The sequence below is a fragment of the Solanum dulcamara genome, chromosome 10 (assembly GCF_947179165.1).
Source record: "Solanum dulcamara chromosome 10, daSolDulc1.2, whole genome shotgun sequence".
Taxonomy (NCBI): Eukaryota; Viridiplantae; Streptophyta; class Magnoliopsida; order Solanales; family Solanaceae; genus Solanum; species Solanum dulcamara.
The window spans coordinates 29,514,189-29,534,798 of NC_077246.1; the positions used below are offsets into that span (position 1 = coordinate 29,514,189).

Genomic DNA, 20,610 nt, shown 5'->3' on the forward strand with positions numbered 1-20,610 from the left:
CAGTGGAAAAAAAAATTATTATTATAGATGATAAATATTTTTATATTTATGTAAGTTTCCCAAAAGAAAAACACAGAACACAGGCCCAAATAGGAAAAAAAGAGGGGCCTACAAAAAGTTGTTATAGAAGTTCCTAAAATGCCTAATTAAAGCATATATAAAGATATAAGGATGAATCTGAGGGCTTTCCCGTTAATTAACATTGACGGAAAGCTCCACTATTCACTCTTACATGTAAGAGTACGTTGTTTGGTTGGATAAAGTATCAAGCAAAATACGATTTGATTCAGTGTTTCATTGCTTATTAATTCTTGTATCAGTTGTCGCAATTGGTGTATATCATATAACGAATACAATGTGGATGTGTCGCTTCTTATATAAGAAAAAAATGGTAATAAACTTCAGTCTGCACCCATCATAAGTCAACTGATTGAAGACAATTTTGAACAATTCAAACCAGGAACACTTACTAATAGATGATTGATTAGAAAGAATGGAACTATCACTACAAGTACACAACTAATGCTTTGATGAAAACGCTGGAACTCTTTCTATCTTGACGAACAGACCAGACCAGATGACATTCCGGTGCGTGAAAACAATTTATCTGCTTCTCAGGATTGCATATGATAATCCAGAGTGTAGGCATGGATTTCAGAAGGGCTTGTTCCAGGCCTGGAAACACATTAGCAAAGGGAAAAGAATAAGGAAATACAGTTTAAAAAAAAGCTCTTGCAGAACAAAAGCCAAGAGCCATAGTGTAGGGCAGTTTCAACTTTCAAGCAACAACAGCCAAATAGACCTTTCCAGGTTTAATATTTTAGGCTTTTACTCTCAAACATTCTAGTTTTCAGCAAAAGCTCAACCCTTGAAGTCAAGCATCAGAAGTGGAAAAATAACTTCTTATTAAAAAAGAAATAAAAAGTGGGGGAGTAACATCTATCTCAACTTGAAAGTCAAATTGTTTGAGACATTTTCTCCAAGGTCAAAATTTGTTTCCCTACATACAACAGATGCATATTCTTCTTCTGAGAGAGATAGGGTTATATACTATGCAATGTATGTCAATCCAATCTTCTTTTTTGTTTTTGTTTTTTGGATAATAGTGGTGTCCGAGCCAGCATGCGCGCATGCATGTCAATCCAATCCTTTTTGGGGGGATAATAGTGGTATCAGAACAAGCCTGTCCGCACCTCAATTATTCCGCCAATACCTGTCCTCCCACCAGCGTAGGTATCGAGTAACTTTGTCGACCAAGGTTAGACAGACAAGGAGAAATGAACTAGCATTATTTGTCTCTGTTGGGATTTGAACCTTGGCCTCCAACATTTTCTCCCATCTCATTGACTGCTGGGTTGTACTCTTGGGTAAACATCACATCCAGAGTTCTAATAGATGTTGGAAGAAACAAATGGGTACCCTACCAGCTCAAGTCATCCAATCCAAGGAGCTAAAAAGAAATGAAAACACGAACTTGCCACTGTGTCTAATAGACAGAGACAGCTAACTACTCTACACTAATTTAAGCTTCACTAAAGATTCGGATAGAAAGAAGGGCCAAATGCGGCTCCATTGAGTTGGGGCGAGCCTTGCAAAGAAAAGCCAAGCAGATAAAATAAATTGCAATGTCAGAGAACTTAATTTGAAGCTCAACAAAGTGCGAAATTAATTTGAAGGCCAAGCGTAAGAATGCACTACCACCACCAGTGCAAAGCATACTCATAGTATTGACGTTAATCAAGTTACTATTAGAGGATCTTCTCACTTTTCCAATCAAAGGATATTTAAAGACAAGATGGTCGAGTATACCTACAATTCACAGCTTGCTAACAACCAGAAGACTGACAGTGGAGCCTCCAGCAAAATGAGAAATATACAGACAGGTTTTCGTCAACATTCTAGTGACCAAATATGGGAAAGAAAGATACAGCACCACTGCAGAACAGCAATTAAAAAGAACATTCATAGTTTGGGATGTCTCCTATTAGTTACTTCTTCAAACAAATGACATTTCCTCTTATTAGTTGAGATATAAATGCTATTCAAATCGACGATGCTCTCTGTTCTATTGTCATACATGTTCAAATAGGACTTATTTAGCATACTCTGAACAATAGACCTAAGTTGCTCGGACTTAGGTGCAGAAATGCAATACAGGTGCGGATCTCAAGGTCAGATTCTTCAACACATAAATTTTAGGATTTGGGGGTATGACCAACAAATGTATATTATAACATACAAGTATATATCTCAATTAATCAAAGCTAGTGAACTAAAACTCATAAAATTTGATTCTTTACAAGCACCTACTCCCTCCGTCCCAATTTATGTGGCACTTTTTGGCTTGGTAAAAAGTTAAAGAAAAAAGAAAGACTTTTGAAATATGTGGTCTAAAAAGAACTTGAGACATTTGTCTGGCTATAAATCATTTCATTAAGGGAAAAAGGAAAATTATAAAGTTAAGTTATTTCTAATTATAGAAAACTGACATTCTTTTTTGGACAGATTAAAAAGGAAAGGATTCCACATAAATTGGGATAGAGGGAGTGCTATTTTATTCATAAGATATCTTGTGTAATAGCAAAACATGTTCATACCTTATATAACTATATGTATATGACATAAACCCAAAATCAAACCAAATACCCAATTAATCTATACTTCTAGCCCATAGATGTAGTCAAAGTACCCAAGGTAAGTTAACCAAATCCGATGTGGATCCCACACCCACACCCACAATCACATCCATGTTGTGTCAATACGGGTGTGGCAATGATTTTGAAGAATTTGAGCAACATAGCAACAAATAACTAAAGCTTCGCGGAGGATCCATAGAGCTAAGTGAAGACTATAATATAGGGTGACCAACATACCTCTTGTTAATGACACCATAATGAAACTTCGGTCTTCCAACTTTAATATCTTCTATGTACTACAATGACATGAAATAAGAGAGATGAAGTCATTTAAATTTAGAGAGAGCAAGCAAATGAACAAAATTGTATTCATAATTTTATATACACAAATAATTAGTACACATGCTCACACATACATACACAGAATATATATATATATAAAGTTAAATAGTTAACCATGTAGCATAAAAATATACCAGATTCAAGGTTACCAGCATCGATGAAAATGCTAAAGAATCAAAAGGAATATCATCAAGTTCAAAAAGCTGACATTCTGATGATTCTGGACCCGGTGAAAAGTGGGGATTTTTCAGTTTCGCCAAAAAAATCAAGTACGTCTGCAAACAGGAGGAAAAAAAAGTATCACCAATATATGTCATAATTCATAGAAGGTAAATGTCATCTTCAAGAATTTATACTAACTTGGCTTATAAGAGGGATGTCCAATTGAGCAAAAAGTGATTGAACCTCTACTTCTGCATTTGCCTCTTCCCAGGTTTCCCTAATTGCTCCCTCAGCAGCAGATTCACCAATCTCCATATAGCCAGCTGGGAGCGTCCTACCAGTACAACATTATTTGAAGATAACTTTACTAAACTGGAATTCGAATTACTTCAGCACTCTCTACATTTCTGAATGCTGGGAATTAATAGAGAACTTTCTTAGGAGGTTGTGAGTGAAAGTCCTCCTTTCTCACTAAACTCTGTTGGCAGACACATACCAAAGTCCATGTGATGGGTGAATTTTCCGCCTGCACATTAATATCTTCTTATCATGCTCAATAAGGCAACCAACAACCTGAATTTGAGAACAAACCGTTACAAATATTACCCCCTTAGTAAGAAGCAGGAGAAAGCTCCAGGCTTGATGTGTGTTGCACAAATGAATAATAATACCAACAACAGGAGAAAAAACAATGTTAATTCATGTGGTTACAATGAAAGAGTAATTTTGGTCTTATGACCTCAAAGTTTATAATAAGACCAACTATACTCCCATGAGTCCAGATTTGAGTTTACGAGCTCAACTCACGGGATGGTGATCGAAAGCCGTGAGTTTGAGTTTTCCCCTTTTCAATAAACTAATTTGTAGTAATTGATATGTGTGGAGGGTGTGTTGATTGTTATATGGTTGGAGGAAGGTTGGATGGCCTCGTGGGAGGCAGTTGAACTGTTGGTTTTTAGAAGAATGCTTAAGTATGAAGAATGTCATAAATTGAGAACTTTGTGAGCTTGATGCTCGTCAAATGTTTGTCATATTGTGTGACTGGCCGAGCTTCTTAATTTGCTGCTTATATTAGTGATATTATCGTCATTCTGGTAGGTTGAATCTGCAAAGGAGTATTTGATCATTGCAATATGCTACGGATTGGAATCAAGGTATGTAAGGCTAAAACCTCTTCTTTTTTTGAATAGGGACCCATCTATATATCTATATAAAAGAGAATCTTAGACCTGCCTATGTGGCACCCTGCCACCCTCACAGATCATGATTCTTATTTGTCTTTTTCCTAAATAATTTAATAGTTTAAAAAATCAATTAAATAACCCAACAGGATTTAACAAAACTCAACAAGTGTGTTTCTGATTAATGGTACTTTAGCCTTTTTCTCTAATATAGAGGTAAAAATCTTTTTCCTACTTCCACGATAATAACCCAGAAATTGGCAACACCACTAATAACAACTGCGGTCTTCATCATTATCTCCATCAATCATCGCCCGTTTGTTTTTAACAATAGATGAATGAGTTCTAAGCATCTGGTGCAAAAGCAGTCTTTGAGATCAAGGAAAAATATGATCCGTAGGGTTTACAGATTGCTGCTGTTTTAACACGTAAATGGGAATTTTATGAGAAGAGGGATTGGTATTTTTGTTAATGTCCAGAGGGTCCTTTATGAAATAGAGTTGTCTTCTTCTTGGGATTTTGTGAGAAAACATCAGATGAAGAAAATATCCCGTAAGATTTTGTGCGAAAACATCAGATGAAGACTCCCGTAATATCTCGTAAGTTGTTTTCCTTTTTTCCTCTTCCTAAATTTAGAAATGTAATATATATGAAAAAAATTAAATTAAAGGGTAGAACTTTTTAATCACTAAAATTTAGTTTGCCATTTAAGTAATCCAATTTCCAAAAATGGGAACCTTAATCTTTGTGTTTTCTTTACGTTTGTGGGTTGAAGAGTGAAAGATGGAGACTTCCTGTAGTAATCAAATTTTCTATGTTCTTTGCTGATTAATAATAATACAATGTGGTATAGGTTCATTAGTCTCAAGATCTAAGATTTTTGAACGAACGATGGAAAACTTGGACACCGGATCTCAAAATGTTTTTGAAAAATGGAAAAATGGACTGGGATGGTGTCATTGTTGCATGTAAATAATTAAACAAATCTTTCAATTACTAAAGCACAAAGATGTTTACTTAAACTACTTTATTTCATTAATAATATTGCAGAAGCAAAGAGGAGGAAATTTCTTTTAACTGTTTCCAGAAGCAACAACAAATCAAAAACAATGATGGTGCCAGCTTAATGATTTATTTATAAATTTTTTTAATTATATACATATAATTTTTTTCTATCCTACTTTGATTACATTTCTTTTAAGCCGAGTGTCTATTGAAAATAATCTATCAACCCAATAAAAATAAGGATTAGTCTGTGTTTATTTTATCCTACTTAGATCCAACTTGTGAAATTACACCGAATGCGTTGTTATGGTATACATATAAAGCAGGTCACAAGGAATATGATGTGATGTCTCTCAGGATGTAGAAATTTTATTTATATCTTTGCTCTTTTTTTTGTTATTTCCATTCTAAAGTTTTCTTGCTATTTTCACCCTCACAAATAGTTTTTTTCTTTCGACACGGTGACGCATAATTAACTTCTGTTGAAATTTAAAGCAGCAAACTTGGAAGAGAATGTCCCCAAAGTCATTCTCCTAAGAATATGATATTGTTATAACACTCAGGAGATACAAACAACTTTGCTTTTGTTTCCTTTGGAGAAATAATACAAGATGGTTTTTGTACATTAAATTTTGTTTCTAATAAGTAATGATCAATACAAGAAAAATAGTGACAAGTATTAAAATTTGATTTCAATAATTTGTGTGGGTTACAATCTTTAGAAAATTCTTATCAAAAGAGTCATCTGATAATACTCTAAACTGCCTACAATCTCGATCGGTGAAGAGGATCAAGTCATAACAAGATCAACAAAAAACAACTTTTTTTTGTTGTTTATTAATCAGGTCCAGCTTATTTACACACTCTTGATCTTAATTGATTATGATTTTACGAAATCTTTACATTATAAAATTCTTGAGAACAAGTATAGAGTATGCCATGAAATTGAGTATGTGATTCTTTTTTATGTAAACAAAAATAGAAAAGGCAATACTTGATTAATCCATAAAAGATCAAGCACTATTGAGAAGCCAATTATATCAGAAACAATGTTATAATCCAAAAAGCTATAGAAGATACGTAGGACTTCTGCAGCATTACATTAATAAAAATTCTTAAGATAAATTAGTAATGCCAAATTTTCTGATATAGAAAGTTCTAAATAACTTTAGAGTATTTTGTTAGTTTAATATTCAGATTTGTAAACTTAATTAGATTATTTATCACCGCGCGAAGCGCGGGCTAATTACCTAGTTTGTATATATACAAGAAGACTCAACACCAAAAGGTGTTGGTCAGTTCTGTAATTACAATATTAGATTCATGAGAGCAAAAGTAGGGGGAGACTATGAACAAACAAACTAAGTGCTGCCTATCCAATTACCTATAGCCAACTGTCTATGGGCAGTCTAGCAAATTTGCCAGCAGAAAAAAAACAGATAGTCAAAGACATTCACAGATTAGCAGGCTTAGGAGTTCGACTCTTGGACTTTGAAGATGGTGAAGTAGTTGTCCAGAATACTACAAAGTCATCCTTAATGGCAAAAGTGAAAGAGAAGAAGTGTGATGACCCCTTGTTACTTCAGTATAAAGAGGGGATCCGCCAACCTCGCAGGAGATTGCACCTTAAAGTGCCAAGATAGATTATGTGTTCCCAATATTGAAGGGCTTCAAGAGAAGATTATGAGTGAAGCACCTTGTCCATGGTATTCTATTCATCCTGGTTCTATGAAGAAGTATCATGACCTTAAAGAGGTCTACTAGTGGAACGACATGAAAAGAAGCATAGTAGATTATGTGGCACATTTCCAAATTGCCAGCCGGTGAAAGCAGAGCATTAGAGGCCAGGAGGTCTAGCACAGACAATAGATGTTCAAGTATGGAAGTGGGGGGCCACCAATATGCATTTCGTTTCAAGTCTACGTCCCTCATTCGGGTGATTGTCGATCGACTTACAAGATCAGCCCATTGCTCACCTGTTAAGTCCACCTGTATAGCAGAAGAGTATGCAGAGCTATATTTCAAAGAGATGGTTCAATTATGTGGGACTCTAGTGTCCATTATTTCTGACAGAGGTGCCCAGTTCACCCTTCACCGTGAACTTCTGGAGATCTTTCCAGAAAGATTTGGGCACTCAGTAAATCTCAGCATAGCCTTTTCACCCACAGACAGATGACCACGCAGAGTGCACTATTCGGATGCTCGAGGATATGTTGAGAGCGTGTGCCTTAAATTTTAAAGGCAATTGGGATGATCATTTGCCCTTCATAGATTTGCATATAGTAATAGTTATCATTCCAGCATCAGAATGGCACCAGTTGAAGCTTTATGTGACAGACGACGTAGATCTCCTATTGATTGATCCGAGATAGGTGAAGTAAGGTTACTTGGGAAAAATTTGGTCCATTAGGCAGAAAAAAAAAAAGTCAAGCTAATTCAGGAGCGACTGAGAGCTGCTTAGAGCTGTCAGAAGTCCTATTCAGAGATTTAGAATTTGATACTGATAGGTGGATGTTCCTAAAAGTTTTGCCTAGAAAAGACGTTATGAGGTTCAGAAAGAAAGGAAAGAAAGGAAAGTTGATCCCTACATATGCTGGGTCTTATCGAATCATACAAAAGATCGGCTAGGTGGCTATGAGGTAGATTTACGTCCAGAGTTGGCCTAAGTACACCCAGTATTCCAAGTGTCCATTTTACACAACTGTCTGGAAGATCCTTCCCTTATTGTGCCCACTAAGAGTATTGAATTCACATAGAATCAATCATTTGAAGAAGCTCCAGTAGCCATTTGATTGTCAGGACAGAAAGCTAAGAATAAAGATACAACCTTCGCTAAAGAGTTGTGAAGAAGCTCCTTTGGAAGCTAAAGATAATATGAAATTCAAATACCCACATTCATTCCAAGAAACAGAAGAAGGTTCTTAAATCATGTTTCTTTATGTTATTCTACGTCGCATAGACATTTGTTATCTCATTCAAGTATCATATGATTGGCTATCACCATCGATCCCTATCTACTGATTGAACCCGCTTGTGTAAATCCTGGGTTGCTATTGGTTAACTCTGCCTACCAAAGCTTAGGCAGATGAGCAGAATAATCTAGTATTTTTCTTTTGTCTCAACGAGGATTTCAATCCTGATCACTAAGATTTGCACTCACCTCATTGACCACTTTACTACACCTTTGGACTAAGTTGCTTGGACTCTTCACTTTTGGTGCCGCACCCGTGTCGGAACGACGTGGGTGTGGGATCTGTGTCCGATTTGGTCAACCGATTTTGGGCACTTTGACTAAAATCGATGGGGAAGGTTATGACAGTTTTAATGATTTCTGTAATCAATACAAAAGCTAAGGTGAGATTGAAGAAAATGGAATACCTTTTATAAAGAAATTTCTATGTCACTCATTTTCCTTTAATCTCCTTCCAAGATTCTCCTCAAGTCCTCCACATAATATCTCATAATTTAGGTCTCATAACTCTATTTTTAGATTTTTTAAATTACTTTTAGGCGAATCCCCACACTCGTATTCATACATGGATCCATATATCCGAATCTTAAAGATTAGATCATGAAGGATCCAACCTCTAGATCCGCACCCAGTTCGAACAACTTAGCCTTTGGATATGATTAGGTGTACACATATTTAAAACTGTCCCCCAAATTGAAACTGAAAACAAAATAATAAGCAAATTCAAACCATAGACTTAGTAATTGAACCATGGTCACCAAATTGATTTTCTAAACTGGTTCATAAACAAAAATGAATATTCCCACTTTTAACCATCAATACTGAAATTTAACCACCAAACATGTACGCAATGAAAAGACAAAGGAAAAATAATGTGATAATTACGATTGCAAGAGGTAATACAATATTAGTCCGCATTTGTTTCCAGAATCCATGCAGAAATGTAGACAGTTAAGCTTAATATAAATCTTACCATTTTGGGATTCTCATAGGTAATCTTCCCGCAACGAGTGCAGATAGCTCTCACCTTTTCTTCACCATCAGGTATCTCATGCTTATTTGGACCCCCACAAAACTGGCAGAAGTTGATCTTGCGAATGTTTCCCTGCAGAATCTTTGAACTGAAATTAATCAAGGAAAAAATAAAGGAACTTGAACAATATATGAAACACAAAATGCCTATTTAAATAACATATAGGTAAATTTTTAAAAAATTGGCTGGTGTTAAGAGTATCTCACGACAAGTTAGTTGTTATCTCCTTACATGATGTTGGGTGACTCTTACCTCATGAACTAGATTTTGGAGTTGAGTTATGCCCAAAGTTCATTTTCCTTCAAATGGAATTAGCATCGGACTCATTCCTACTCTTGGCACAATGTAGGACCCTCATGTTATTTTAGTCATACTTCAAATGTCCAGCCCTCGGACATGCAGGGTGGGGTGTTAGAGTGTCCCATGTTGATAAAAGAAATGAGTTCTCATGTCCTTATATGATGTTGGGAAATCCTCACATAAAAGCTAACCTTTGGAGTTGACAAGCTCAAGGTTCATTATTCTTCACAACTGGCATGCAAAAGATGTTTATAGGAAGAGAAACAAAAGATGAGGCTGAAGAGAAGAGGAGAGAGAAACTCCAGCTGAATGCCACAGTTCATAACAGATTTTGGTTGTTTCCAACTCGGACAGCCAATTATTTATCAGATACCTAGAATCATAGGCATGCTAGAATTTAGAAGAACGCTATGTGCAATAAGAAGCCACTTCCATTTATTTCTGATTGCATATTGCCTTCCATTTTGGACAAATATTAATGTTTTGACCACTAGGTTGATGTTAGGATGTGCTAAGATATTTTTCATCCGATAGAATATTTATATCAAAGTTTTTGCAGGACTTTTTGGGAAAATATAAGCTTGTTGCTTTATAATATCTTCTTATGGCATATTGACAGTAAAAAGGGATCATTAAAGAGATTAAATCTCTTCCAGTAAGAATGCTCCCAGGCACATTACCCGAGGTAAACTTTTAGAGGTCCCTTTTGGGACCCTAGAATCCCTTTTCCGGCGATCTTCCATTGCCGGAACCTCCCTCAACCCCACTCCTTTCCGACCTTTCTTTTCTTGTTACAACCATTGGGGACGATACACTTATTTTTCTGTAGGATTCAAATATTACGAAATTAGCAGAGTAGTTTCTAGGGCTGAAACATGGTAAGACTGGGTAGAACGAGGTCGTAACATGATGACCACGATGAGTATTATCCAGAAGACGACGGAGTGACTAGCATTCACTCTTAAAGAAGCATCGAAAGGCCAGGGGAATTCAGTCCATCGATGGGAAGTTTCGGGACCAGTTCACAGAGTTCTTCTGCTCGAGGAATTATAACAAATATGGTCGATATGTTAGCATTTTAGAGAAGACTTGTCATCATCATCCCTAAGAGGTTGCTAAACGCAGGATGGGTAGACATAGCTACCAAAATAACAAATTTCATAAATGCTAAGGCCCAGAAGGCAGTTTAAGATGTTGCACAGGAAAACAGAAGAGGGTCTGTTATATTCACACTGTCAGAAACAATAAATGGTCTACAAGAAAATATATGCTAAAAAAATTCAACGAAAAGGGAAATCAATCATTATTACAGATGCGACAACAACAAATCAAAACAAACTACAAGCAAAAAGCGTGGTTGGAATTCTCCCAGAGAAAATTCAACCAGATGCCTCTTTATCAGAGATTTGACGGAGTGTGGCAAGCACTTAGAAGCACAAGCATGGAATCAACATCTAGGATTTGGGGCACATTTGTTTCCTCTTTGAGTTTCCCAACAATATAGCTGCAGACCATATTGTAAGAGGTAAGTGGTTCTAGAAATCCCACAAGTTCAACCTACAATGGCGGTCGCTGACATCAACTTCCATCCATGATAGGCCGAAGCAGGTCTGGATCAGAGTAGTAGGCTTGCCCCTCCAACTTTGGTCCCAGAAATTTCTCATGAGATAGGAAACTTATACGGAGGCTGGATTAAGGTGAGAGGAGACGGCGACTCCGTTCCGAACTTGGTGGAGCTAGTCCACGAACATTTAACCTTCCAAGTCCCAATCTGGGTTGTGACGCCGGCGAGGGTGGTTTCCAGTGCACGCAGCAAACTTCTAAAGACCCAGAGGTCTGATGAAGGAACTGGTGGATTAGAAGATGAAAGCCTTTTAGGCTTTACAGAGGCGGCAGGGCACATGGGTTCCACCTACAACCCTGAAATTTTGAATTGGCCAGCTATCCCAGCACGTGACAAGGCACGCATGGCAGAGGTCCCACTTTCCACCCCAATCAAGAGAAACAGTCCTATGATTAAAAGGAAAAGTTTGGGCCCGGATCAGCTGGCCCAATTCATCTCAAATGGGCTAGTAAATGAGTCTTCCTCTCATTTAATTGACCCAATTTCAGTCGAACTACAAGCCAATATTTCCAACTCCATCATAACTCTGAACTGTGGAGAAGGAAATGAAGTAGAGCAGGAGTGGAGGAGAATCGAAGAAGAAGATACTCATGGAAAGAGTGGAGAAGAGGAAGCGATGGTAAAGAATCTAAAATTTTTTGAAATCCCACAACCTCGGGAAGATAGTGGCATGCAAGAATCTGTAATGCTGAGAAGTGAAGAAAACTATTCCAGCTTGACAACAATCGAAGATGCAATACCTTTAAACCAACATAGCCCAGGGAAAGGAGAAGATCCAGACTTTGATGTCCCTGTATGGATTCATCAGAACATCATCAAATTTGCCAAAAGAGTTCGGTATAGATATTAAGAGGTGCAAAGAGGAAGCAACGATGCTATTCATGAAGATAGATAGCATGAGGCAAAAAAATGAAAAAGGAAGAGAAGTGCATGAAAATGACTTCGGCAGTAAAGGGATCCAAAGTACTGAAGAGTCATGAGTGTGGAAGCAATGGCACAAGAAGCAGGGGGTTTACAATATTACATGTGACCAAAGACAGTCACCATAGTATCATGGAATGTGAGGGGCTTGAATCAGGCAAGCAAGAGGTGTATCATTAGAAATTTATATACATGGGTTGAAAGCTAACGTTTACTGCTTCCAAGAGACAAAAATTGAAGGAGAGATTACATGGTTGTTTAGATCACTGTTTTCAAAGGCATTATACAGCAGAGTATATGGCTATTTGGACTTAGGATGTTTAGTTTTGCTCAAAGGGAGCAGAAGACAAAACAGGTCTAAATTGAAGATTTGATATCAGACTTACATTTGGTAATGATTGAGCAACAAATCAAAGTAGGCACTTGATTATCGGAAAGGGTTGGGTAATTGGTCTCCTTGTATGGATTTGGACAACCCTCACCCTACGAGCTAAATTTTAGGGTTGAGTTAGGCGTAGGTGTTATATCTTTATATAGTATCAAAGCCAGGCCCATCCTAATTTCTTTGTTCATCCGATGTTGGGTCCCCATATTATATCATCCACGCAGTTAACGATGTCTAGGCATGCGGAGGAGTGTTAAAAAGTCCCACATCGAAAAAGGGATGGACAATTGGTCTCCTTATATGTATACAATCCTCACCCTACGAGTTAGCTTTTGGGTTGAGTTAGGCCCAAGTACCATATCTTTACAATTATTAAGCAAGATATGGAGAAACTATAAAGTCAACAAGATTGAGCTAGCTAGAAAAAAAAGATGAGCTAGCTGTTGGGGTTGAGTTAGGCCCACGTGTCATATATTTACAATTATTAAGCAAGATGTGGAGAACTATAAAGTAAACAAGATTAAGCTAGCTAGAAAAGAAGATGGAAACAAGGTTGAGTTGGAAAAAAGAGGTCAACAAGAGTATAGCAGAGGAGAGAGAAAGAGAGAGAGAGAGAGAGAGAGAGAAAGCTTCTTTTAATTCAATCCCTGATCTTCTAAGTCCAGCCTTTTCTTTTAGTAGTTTCAATGAACCGAATATATGCAAAAAAGATTTGCAGAAAATGATAGGAAGAGAATAAAAATGGGTCATTATGTATGGTATTTGAGCATGCATCCAAGGCCTGATGAGTAAAGATAATTTAGTTAGGCTTTCGGTGTAGAGGCTTCACTTCATAGAAAAATTGTTGTGTAACAAGTAAAAGAGAGAGATGCTTAATACAAATCCAAATAAGAAAACATTTTAGTTCAATTAACCTTGTGTTTCTTTAATAATATCCAAAGTAGCGTTAAACCTATGCTTATCTTTATTTAAGACCACTTTAAATCTCATTCTGCGTGCCAAGACACGACCTCAGACAAAAAGAAAGAACAACCAACGAAAGTGAAAAGACAAAGAAGAAAATGGAACCACAAACGACACAATTCAGCACCTTTAGTCATCCCTTTCAGTAAATCAACAACCATCAAAAGAGGTGCACAATTCATTCAAATTCCAACATAAATCTGCCAAAGGGTATTCGTGAAATCCAAAAATGTTAAATTATAACATCTGGGACTCTAAAAAAAGCCAAGAATTTCTAACCTAAAATTAAGGCACTGGACTGGAGCATAGATGATTGAATATAGGAATTAAGTGCTGACACTTTGGTTTAATATTATGTTATTTGCGTTAGAGGTGAAAGAGTTAACTGATTCATACCTACCCAAACAATTTATGTTTTTTGTTCAAGTAATCTACTCTTTATCCAACTAAGGGATCTTAAGTAGCACTTTGACTCAGATTCAATGTTCCAAAATGCAACCTCACATAAAAAGAACAATCAGTCAAGTCACCATAAATCACACAATCAAACAGTTTGAGACATCAGTTTCAGTAAATCAAAAACTATGAAATGAAGTGCACAAATCACTGAGACAACAGTTGTAACAACAACTCACAGTTGACTGGATTGCAACAGATGAAGAAGATGCTCCAGACTTTGAATGAGTTGAAGACATTCGAAAATCTCTAAAACAGCACTTATGAGTGTGGACTTGAGAAGCCGGCAATAACAAAGTCTCAGATGTTGTGACAATGGGTTTTCTTGAAGGAATGGAAATTAAGGAGAACCCAGTATTTGGTTGAGGCTTCCTGAATCTATAGGAGACAAACCCAGAAGATGAACCCAGAAGATGTATAGCTTTGAGCATTATTTTGTATTTTAATTTTTTCAATGAGATGAACCTCTCTATTGGTTCTGGGTGAAAGCTCCCGCATAGCAAGAATTGAGAGATCTGCTAAAATTTGAAACTCTAAAAGTTTTTTTTTGGTGTATCAATTGTGATTTGCCCATAACTGGTTGCTGCTGGATTTTGACTGTTGAACATCCCCCTTCACCATATCCACTTAAAACAGGTGCGCATTTATCGAGAGAGTATTGGAAACAATTTTGAATTTAGGATAAATTATTAATTTCATCCGCGAATTATTGACGGCTTAAAAAATGATCTCAAATTCTTGTAGGAACATCTAATTTTTAATAAAAAGCCTAGAGAAGTTGAAAACATTCCTAAACAATCTTAAAAATACTTCTTTACTTGACTAACTGAACTTAAAGACACCCACGATCTTGCCACATGGGTGAAGTAAAAATTTCGCCCTATCAGATCTTTTACCCGAAATAATATACACATACTGTGACCATAAAAAATTTAAAAATAATCACGTAATCACAATTTTTATAATAAATATTTATAATGATTAATACAAATAGTTGTAGCATGTTTAAGAAAGAACTTTATATTAAATTAAAGAATGTAAAAATAATAATTAATTGAACTAATTCTTCTCCCTTGAGACTGAAGACAATTACAATAAATTCAAAGTTAACTAATTATACTCTAATTTCTTTAAAAACATCTCTTAATTAAGAAACCCAATTTAGAAGAACTTGAAGGGTCCATAAATCCGAAAACTGATTAAAAAGAATTGACGCCAAAAACCAATCACTGATATTAATGTATTTACAACAAAGTTTAACAATAAATTGTATTCATTAAATAAGTTTTTGACATCTTTTGGTTTTCGTATTTATTTTTTTCTTTTTGAAAAAGAATGGGTTATGGGACTGGTATATTATTTCAAATTAGATAAATTACAACAATCTAACGGAGGTGTGTTTTGTATATCACCCAATAAAAAAAGGACAAAGTAATAAAAAATATCTTAATACTAAAATAAAGATGAGGTTGTTAGTTTCGTTCCTGAATTTGGCGATAAGTATTTAGTTTCGTCCCTAAATTATTGATAGTCTTAAAAACACCCCTCTACTTGACTAATTAATTTTTTTTTTAAAACCTCTCATGTCATACAATATCTTTATGGATATGCTACATCAGCAAAAAAAAAAAATAAGTGTACGCGCATGAATAACACGTTTATATGTATGACATGAGAGTGGTGTATTCAAGTTTAATTAGTCAAGTAAATGGATGTTTTTATGTCTGTCAATAATTTTGGGACAAAACTAATAATTCATATCAAGCTCAGAGGTACTTTCAATAACTCTCTGATTATAAAATGAAAGCAATAAAAGTAATACTAAAAGATGAAAGCAATAGATATACTAAGTCAAAAGAGGAAACCTTTCGTATTCTTCTAATTGTGCTCAAGTGTCTACAACATAATCCTCAAAATCTTTATTTATAGTGTTACACAGATGCATATAAAAAGAAAGTCATAAACATGACATAGATCCTTGAGAATGTGGGGAAGATCAAGGGGTGCGGAAGACAAATGAGGAGTTGGTGAGATGTTGGTATTATTACATATACTGATGATGAGTAATGGAGATATTACATTTAGTAGGCATCCACATAATATATTTCATAATACTTTCTCTTGAATGCGCGCGCATAAATGATGGACCTCGTCAAAATTTTACTAGAAAAAATTCGGTGAAAAAAGTTCTAGTAAATAAAAAGAGTACACATATTATAATGCCCGAGAAAAGTTTTCCTAAGTTTGGATCGAGTTCGAAAGAAAATGGCAGCTGAAACTCGCTGAGTCGCTCGGCGACTCGCCAAAGGCATTCGACCATATGCCAAAGTGCCCCTAAGCTCGCCTAAAGGTCTTGAAAAATCTGGCTCAGAAATCAAGGAAAAATGGGCGAGAAGGAAAGGGTTGGTGACTCACCAAATGGATTCGGCGAGCTACAATACTTCGCCAAAAAGCTCAGAAAATTTGGCTCGAAAGAGAGGAAGTTTGGTGGGGAAAAAGGAAGTTTGGTGAACTAAGTTACCTCGCCAAAAAGATCATAGGATTCTACTCAGACTTGGAGCCAAGTGAGCGAGACGATTGTGAAACGGCGACTCGTCGATCAAATCAACAAGCTAAGTCAATATCGTCAACTTAATTAGAGAATTTTTCCTCAGGACTTGAAAAGGTTTGGCGAGGAGATGAGAGATTGGCGACTCGTTGATTGGGTCGAAGAGCATGACCAATCTCGCCAAAAGGGACCCGACAGTTATTTAATGGGGTTATTTAAGTCTTTTTCTACCCTATTAATCCCTAAGTCACATCGTTTTGGACTATATTTGGAAGACCTATAACTAACCAAACCCTTTGAATTCCCCTAATTCTCTCTCAAGCTATTGCAATCAAAATATCATCTTTATATTCGAAAGACTTATAAGTGCCTAAACCCTTTGAATTCCCCTCATTCTCTCTCAAGCTATTACAATCAAAAAATCATCTCTCTAGAATTCTCTCCCAAAGATCAATCTTCAAGTCAAAGCTAGGGCTTCGAGGTTCAAGTCTCCTACTCAAGATTCTAAGCTTTATTTTTAATTAAGGTATGTGAGAATTCATCCATGGATCCTTTTCCATTCATGGAGTCCCAAAGGTTTCTCAATTATCTCTTTTATGAATTTCTCTTAAACCCTAGTTTTTAATCAATTTGCGTTGGGTCAATTCAATTATGTTTTACTTAATTCCAATAGCCTATTCATGCATGATTTAATCACAATTACATATTTTCATTAAGTTTTACAATAACTGGTAAAATTATTGCAATGTGACCAGGAGGTCATGAGTTCAAGCCTTGGAAACAGCCTCTGGCAGAAATGCAAGGTAAGGCTGCGTACAATAGACCCTTGTGGTCGGGCTCTTCTCCGGATCCTGCGCATAGCGGGAGCTTTAGTGCACCGAGCTGTCTTTTTTTTTACATGGACCCATGCATAATGTCATGATTTCTAACTATGAACTATGGATTTATGATCAAGGATTTAAGAATGTTTTATGAATGATTACGTAAAGTTATGAACTATGTTTTCAAGCATGTTTTCAAGCAAGTAACCATGAATTGTGAAAGGATTTCTCACAATATAAAAGAGGTTATGATTTGGATGCTTAGAGAGGTAAGTGTCCACATGTTTATGTTATGATCATGGTTTTCAAGGAGCTATCTTATTGTGTTATTTAATGAATGTGGATTGATATTTATTTGTCTTTCCTAATGACTATGTTTTCATGTATTCCATTAGAATTGACTTAGCACCGAACGAACTTTGTGGTGGGGACTTACAAGGGAACCCTAGTAGCAACCCTTAGTTCCAAAACGACGTGCCACCGTAGGTGCCTTAATGACCTAGGTAGTGGATCCATATATAGCTCATGTTCATATTTATACGGAGTCTACCTTGACAAGTAGCCTCTTTCTTTCTTGTGTGGGAGTTACATTTGATTCTATGTTATAGCTCACATGGTCTTAAAAGTTGGTTAAGGTTATCCCACGTATGTATATGCTATGTCTATAAGCTTCTAATGATGTTTGATCATAAATTGACCTTCTTAAATGTCTTCACGTGTTTTCAAGATTTACTTCACGTTTTTAAGATATTTGGTCATGCATCACATGTTCGTATTGATTGTGTGCGATTATTCTTGTTCATGCATGTTTCTCACATACTTAGTACATTTCATGTACAAACGCATACTTTTATCTACATTGTATCATAATATATGGTGCGACGATCATTACTTGCATCCTGCTTATGGCTAGTTAATGGTTGTTCCACTTAGCTTTTGATGAGTCCTCATGTTTCGAGGGCAAGCCCATTATGACTTTTATTCATGTTTAGACTATATTATTTCCTTACATTTTTGGTGAGCTAGGAATTTGTACTAGTGCCCATCTAAAGTAGTAGAGGCATGTTAGATTTGTTATGTCTATGTTGTCCCATTTATTTGGATATTTAGTTTAATTTCTCTTTTATTGAGATATTCATGTTGAGACTTATATTCCACATCTATATTTTAGATTCGTGCTTCTCATTTATCGTATGTATGCTCGTGTATGATATTCTAAGAGGTTTGGTTGGGGTCTTTCCAGATCCTAATCGTCTTGTCACGTCTAGGAACTAGCTTAGGTCGTGAAACAAATCTTGTAATACGTATTGATAGTTGCCTCATTAAAAACCTTGCTAGAAAAATTCAGTGGGACAAAACCTTGATTAAGGAAAAAAGAATACAATGCATATTACACTTCCCCTAATGTCACAATCCAAGTTAGTTACTAGACGTGACACAACAAATAGGATTTCGAAAGACCCTAGACAAAATCTCTTAGCATAAGCATGGCTTAAGATAACATGAATATCAACATAAGAGTTAAATGTGGAAGGTAAGTCTTATAAGCAACCTTATCATAGCTACTCAAGATAAATGAATTTGAGAATAACACTTGAAAAGAGAAAATAAATCATACTAGTCTGACATAGTCTCTAATGACATAAATGGGGCGTAGGACAATAACACTTGAAAAGAGAAAATAAATCATACTAGTCTGACATAGTCTCTAATGACATAAATGGGGCGTAGGACAAGACCTATCTCACCAACAATCTAAAAAAATCCTATCTAAATTAACATGTCATATGAATATACTCGGAACATGAGGACTCACCAAACTGTAAAGCTGAGCGAAGTATGTACTAACCACGAGTGTGAGTGAGAGCGTCGTGATACCATAAAATAATATAGTGATTTCTCTTCTCTTTAGTCTCTTTGTCACACTCTTCCTATATATGTATGTGTTATGTTGGGACACTTCTTTAGACTAATGTGAGAGCACTTGGATAAAAAATATTGAATAAAGTTGATCTTCCCAAAGTATTATTTCTTGTATCCATTGCAATAGCTGATAATCATAGATTTGAGGCTACCTTGTTAGTTATGTCAATATGAGATAAGACAATTATTTTGAAAAAGGAGAAATTAAAAGGGCCAAAACTTATTTAGAAAGTTAATGTTGGTAACAACTTCTTAACCCATCATAGACAACCTATCTCATTGTGATTGAACATAGTTGTAAGTCATAGAGTCTACTTTTATAAGGACAAAAAAGACTTTAAGTTGGGAGTGTTGATGCGCCTTGAATTTATAGGACATCTTATGTCTTTTACTTAATGTTTTCATTATGCTTGCATTAGGTTGTTTAGTTTAGTTTTATTATTTTATTCTGGTCAAATGACCAAAGTTGTCAATTTTAAGTGATTTGTAGTCATAATCATGATCACAAATTAATTGACTTCAGACCAAAATGATAAAAAACTAGAATATATTATTTTTTACAACTTGTAGAATATGGTCAAAACAAATAAGAGATACGATTGTCAATCCAATTGATAACCAAGTATGCAAAAGTAAAGACCATAACTAAGAAGGAACCTGCAATATACAAGATAGACCATGAATGCAATTCATGCCTGCAAAATGTATCCCAAATGTGAGTCCAAGAAACTGTAATAGGCAATCAATCACGGTAGAAGGAAGATCCACAGATCGCACATCAATTGAAGGTTGTGGATTGGATCGTGAAGCATGTCGGTGATCCAGTTTGATATTTTTAGAGTTCCAAATTTTTGTACTATTATAAGTAGACATGTTAGATTTCAGTTGAAAAAAGTTAATAATTTTTATAGTTTAGTTCTAGTTCTCTGTTAGCCAGTTTACAGTTTTCCTAGTTCTTACTTATTCAACACAAATTTTTCAAGTTCAATAGTAAGTTATGCATATATTTTTTACATATTTTCTTATTATTTAACTTCTTGTATGAATAGCAAAATTCTCAATTGAGGTTGTGAAAATCAATGAGATTGTAGAGTTCGTAAGGTTATGTATGTGATTGCATGTCACCAGGATTAAAAGGTATCCAACGTCGTTTCTAAAAGGTTTAGTGATTGCAAACACTAACCTACATCATAATATCTTAATCTTTTGACTTGGGAGAGCATGTTAAGATTTGGTAAAGAAGATTTTCATAAACTCGATGCACTAATCCTCATTTGATATATTCACATTAGGAATAATAAAATTTACTTGGCACAATTGATTGTTCTTATGTCAATAA

At 35.7% G+C, this 20,610-nt stretch overlaps 1 protein-coding gene across 2 annotated transcripts; it reads right to left on the reverse strand.

Annotated features, from left to right (window-relative positions):
- Positions 1 to 277: 277 nt before the first annotated feature.
- On the reverse strand, positions 278 to 14,634 carry LOC129870659 (nudix hydrolase 23, chloroplastic). 2 transcript variants are annotated; one of them, XM_055945493.1, is made up of 7 exons: positions 14,159 to 14,634; positions 9,271 to 9,411; positions 3,637 to 3,713; positions 3,339 to 3,474; positions 3,113 to 3,253; positions 2,874 to 2,932; positions 278 to 675 (listed from the first exon to the last, which is right to left on the reverse strand). In XM_055945493.1, exons 1-7 carry the CDS (start codon positions 14,408 to 14,410, stop codon positions 615 to 617), a joined length of 867 nt encoding a protein of 288 aa, XP_055801468.1. In that variant the 5' UTR covers positions 14,411 to 14,634; the 3' UTR covers positions 278 to 614. The 2 variants fall into 2 exon arrangements, with proteins under 2 accessions (XP_055801468.1, XP_055801469.1); XM_055945494.1 differs by having other exon boundaries at positions 9,271 to 9,402; positions 14,159 to 14,631.
- Positions 14,635 to 20,610: the final 5,976 nt, after the last annotated feature.

What these genes read in the sequence shown, in the direction of transcription:
- LOC129870659 (XM_055945493.1), bottom strand. Translation starts at nt 14,410, where the DNA reads ATGCTCAAAGCTATACATCTTCTGGGTTCATCTTCTGGGTTTGTCTCC. An exon ending in CACCCATCACATGGACTTTG is followed by an intron (nt 3,475 to 3,636) that starts GTATGTGTCTGC and finishes TTGTACTGGTAG; the next exon opens with GACGCTCCCAGCTGGCTATA. An exon ending in TGCTGGTAACCTTGAATCTG is followed by an intron (nt 2,933 to 3,112) that starts GTATATTTTTAT and finishes ATGTCATTGTAG; the next exon opens with TACATAGAAGATATTAAAGT.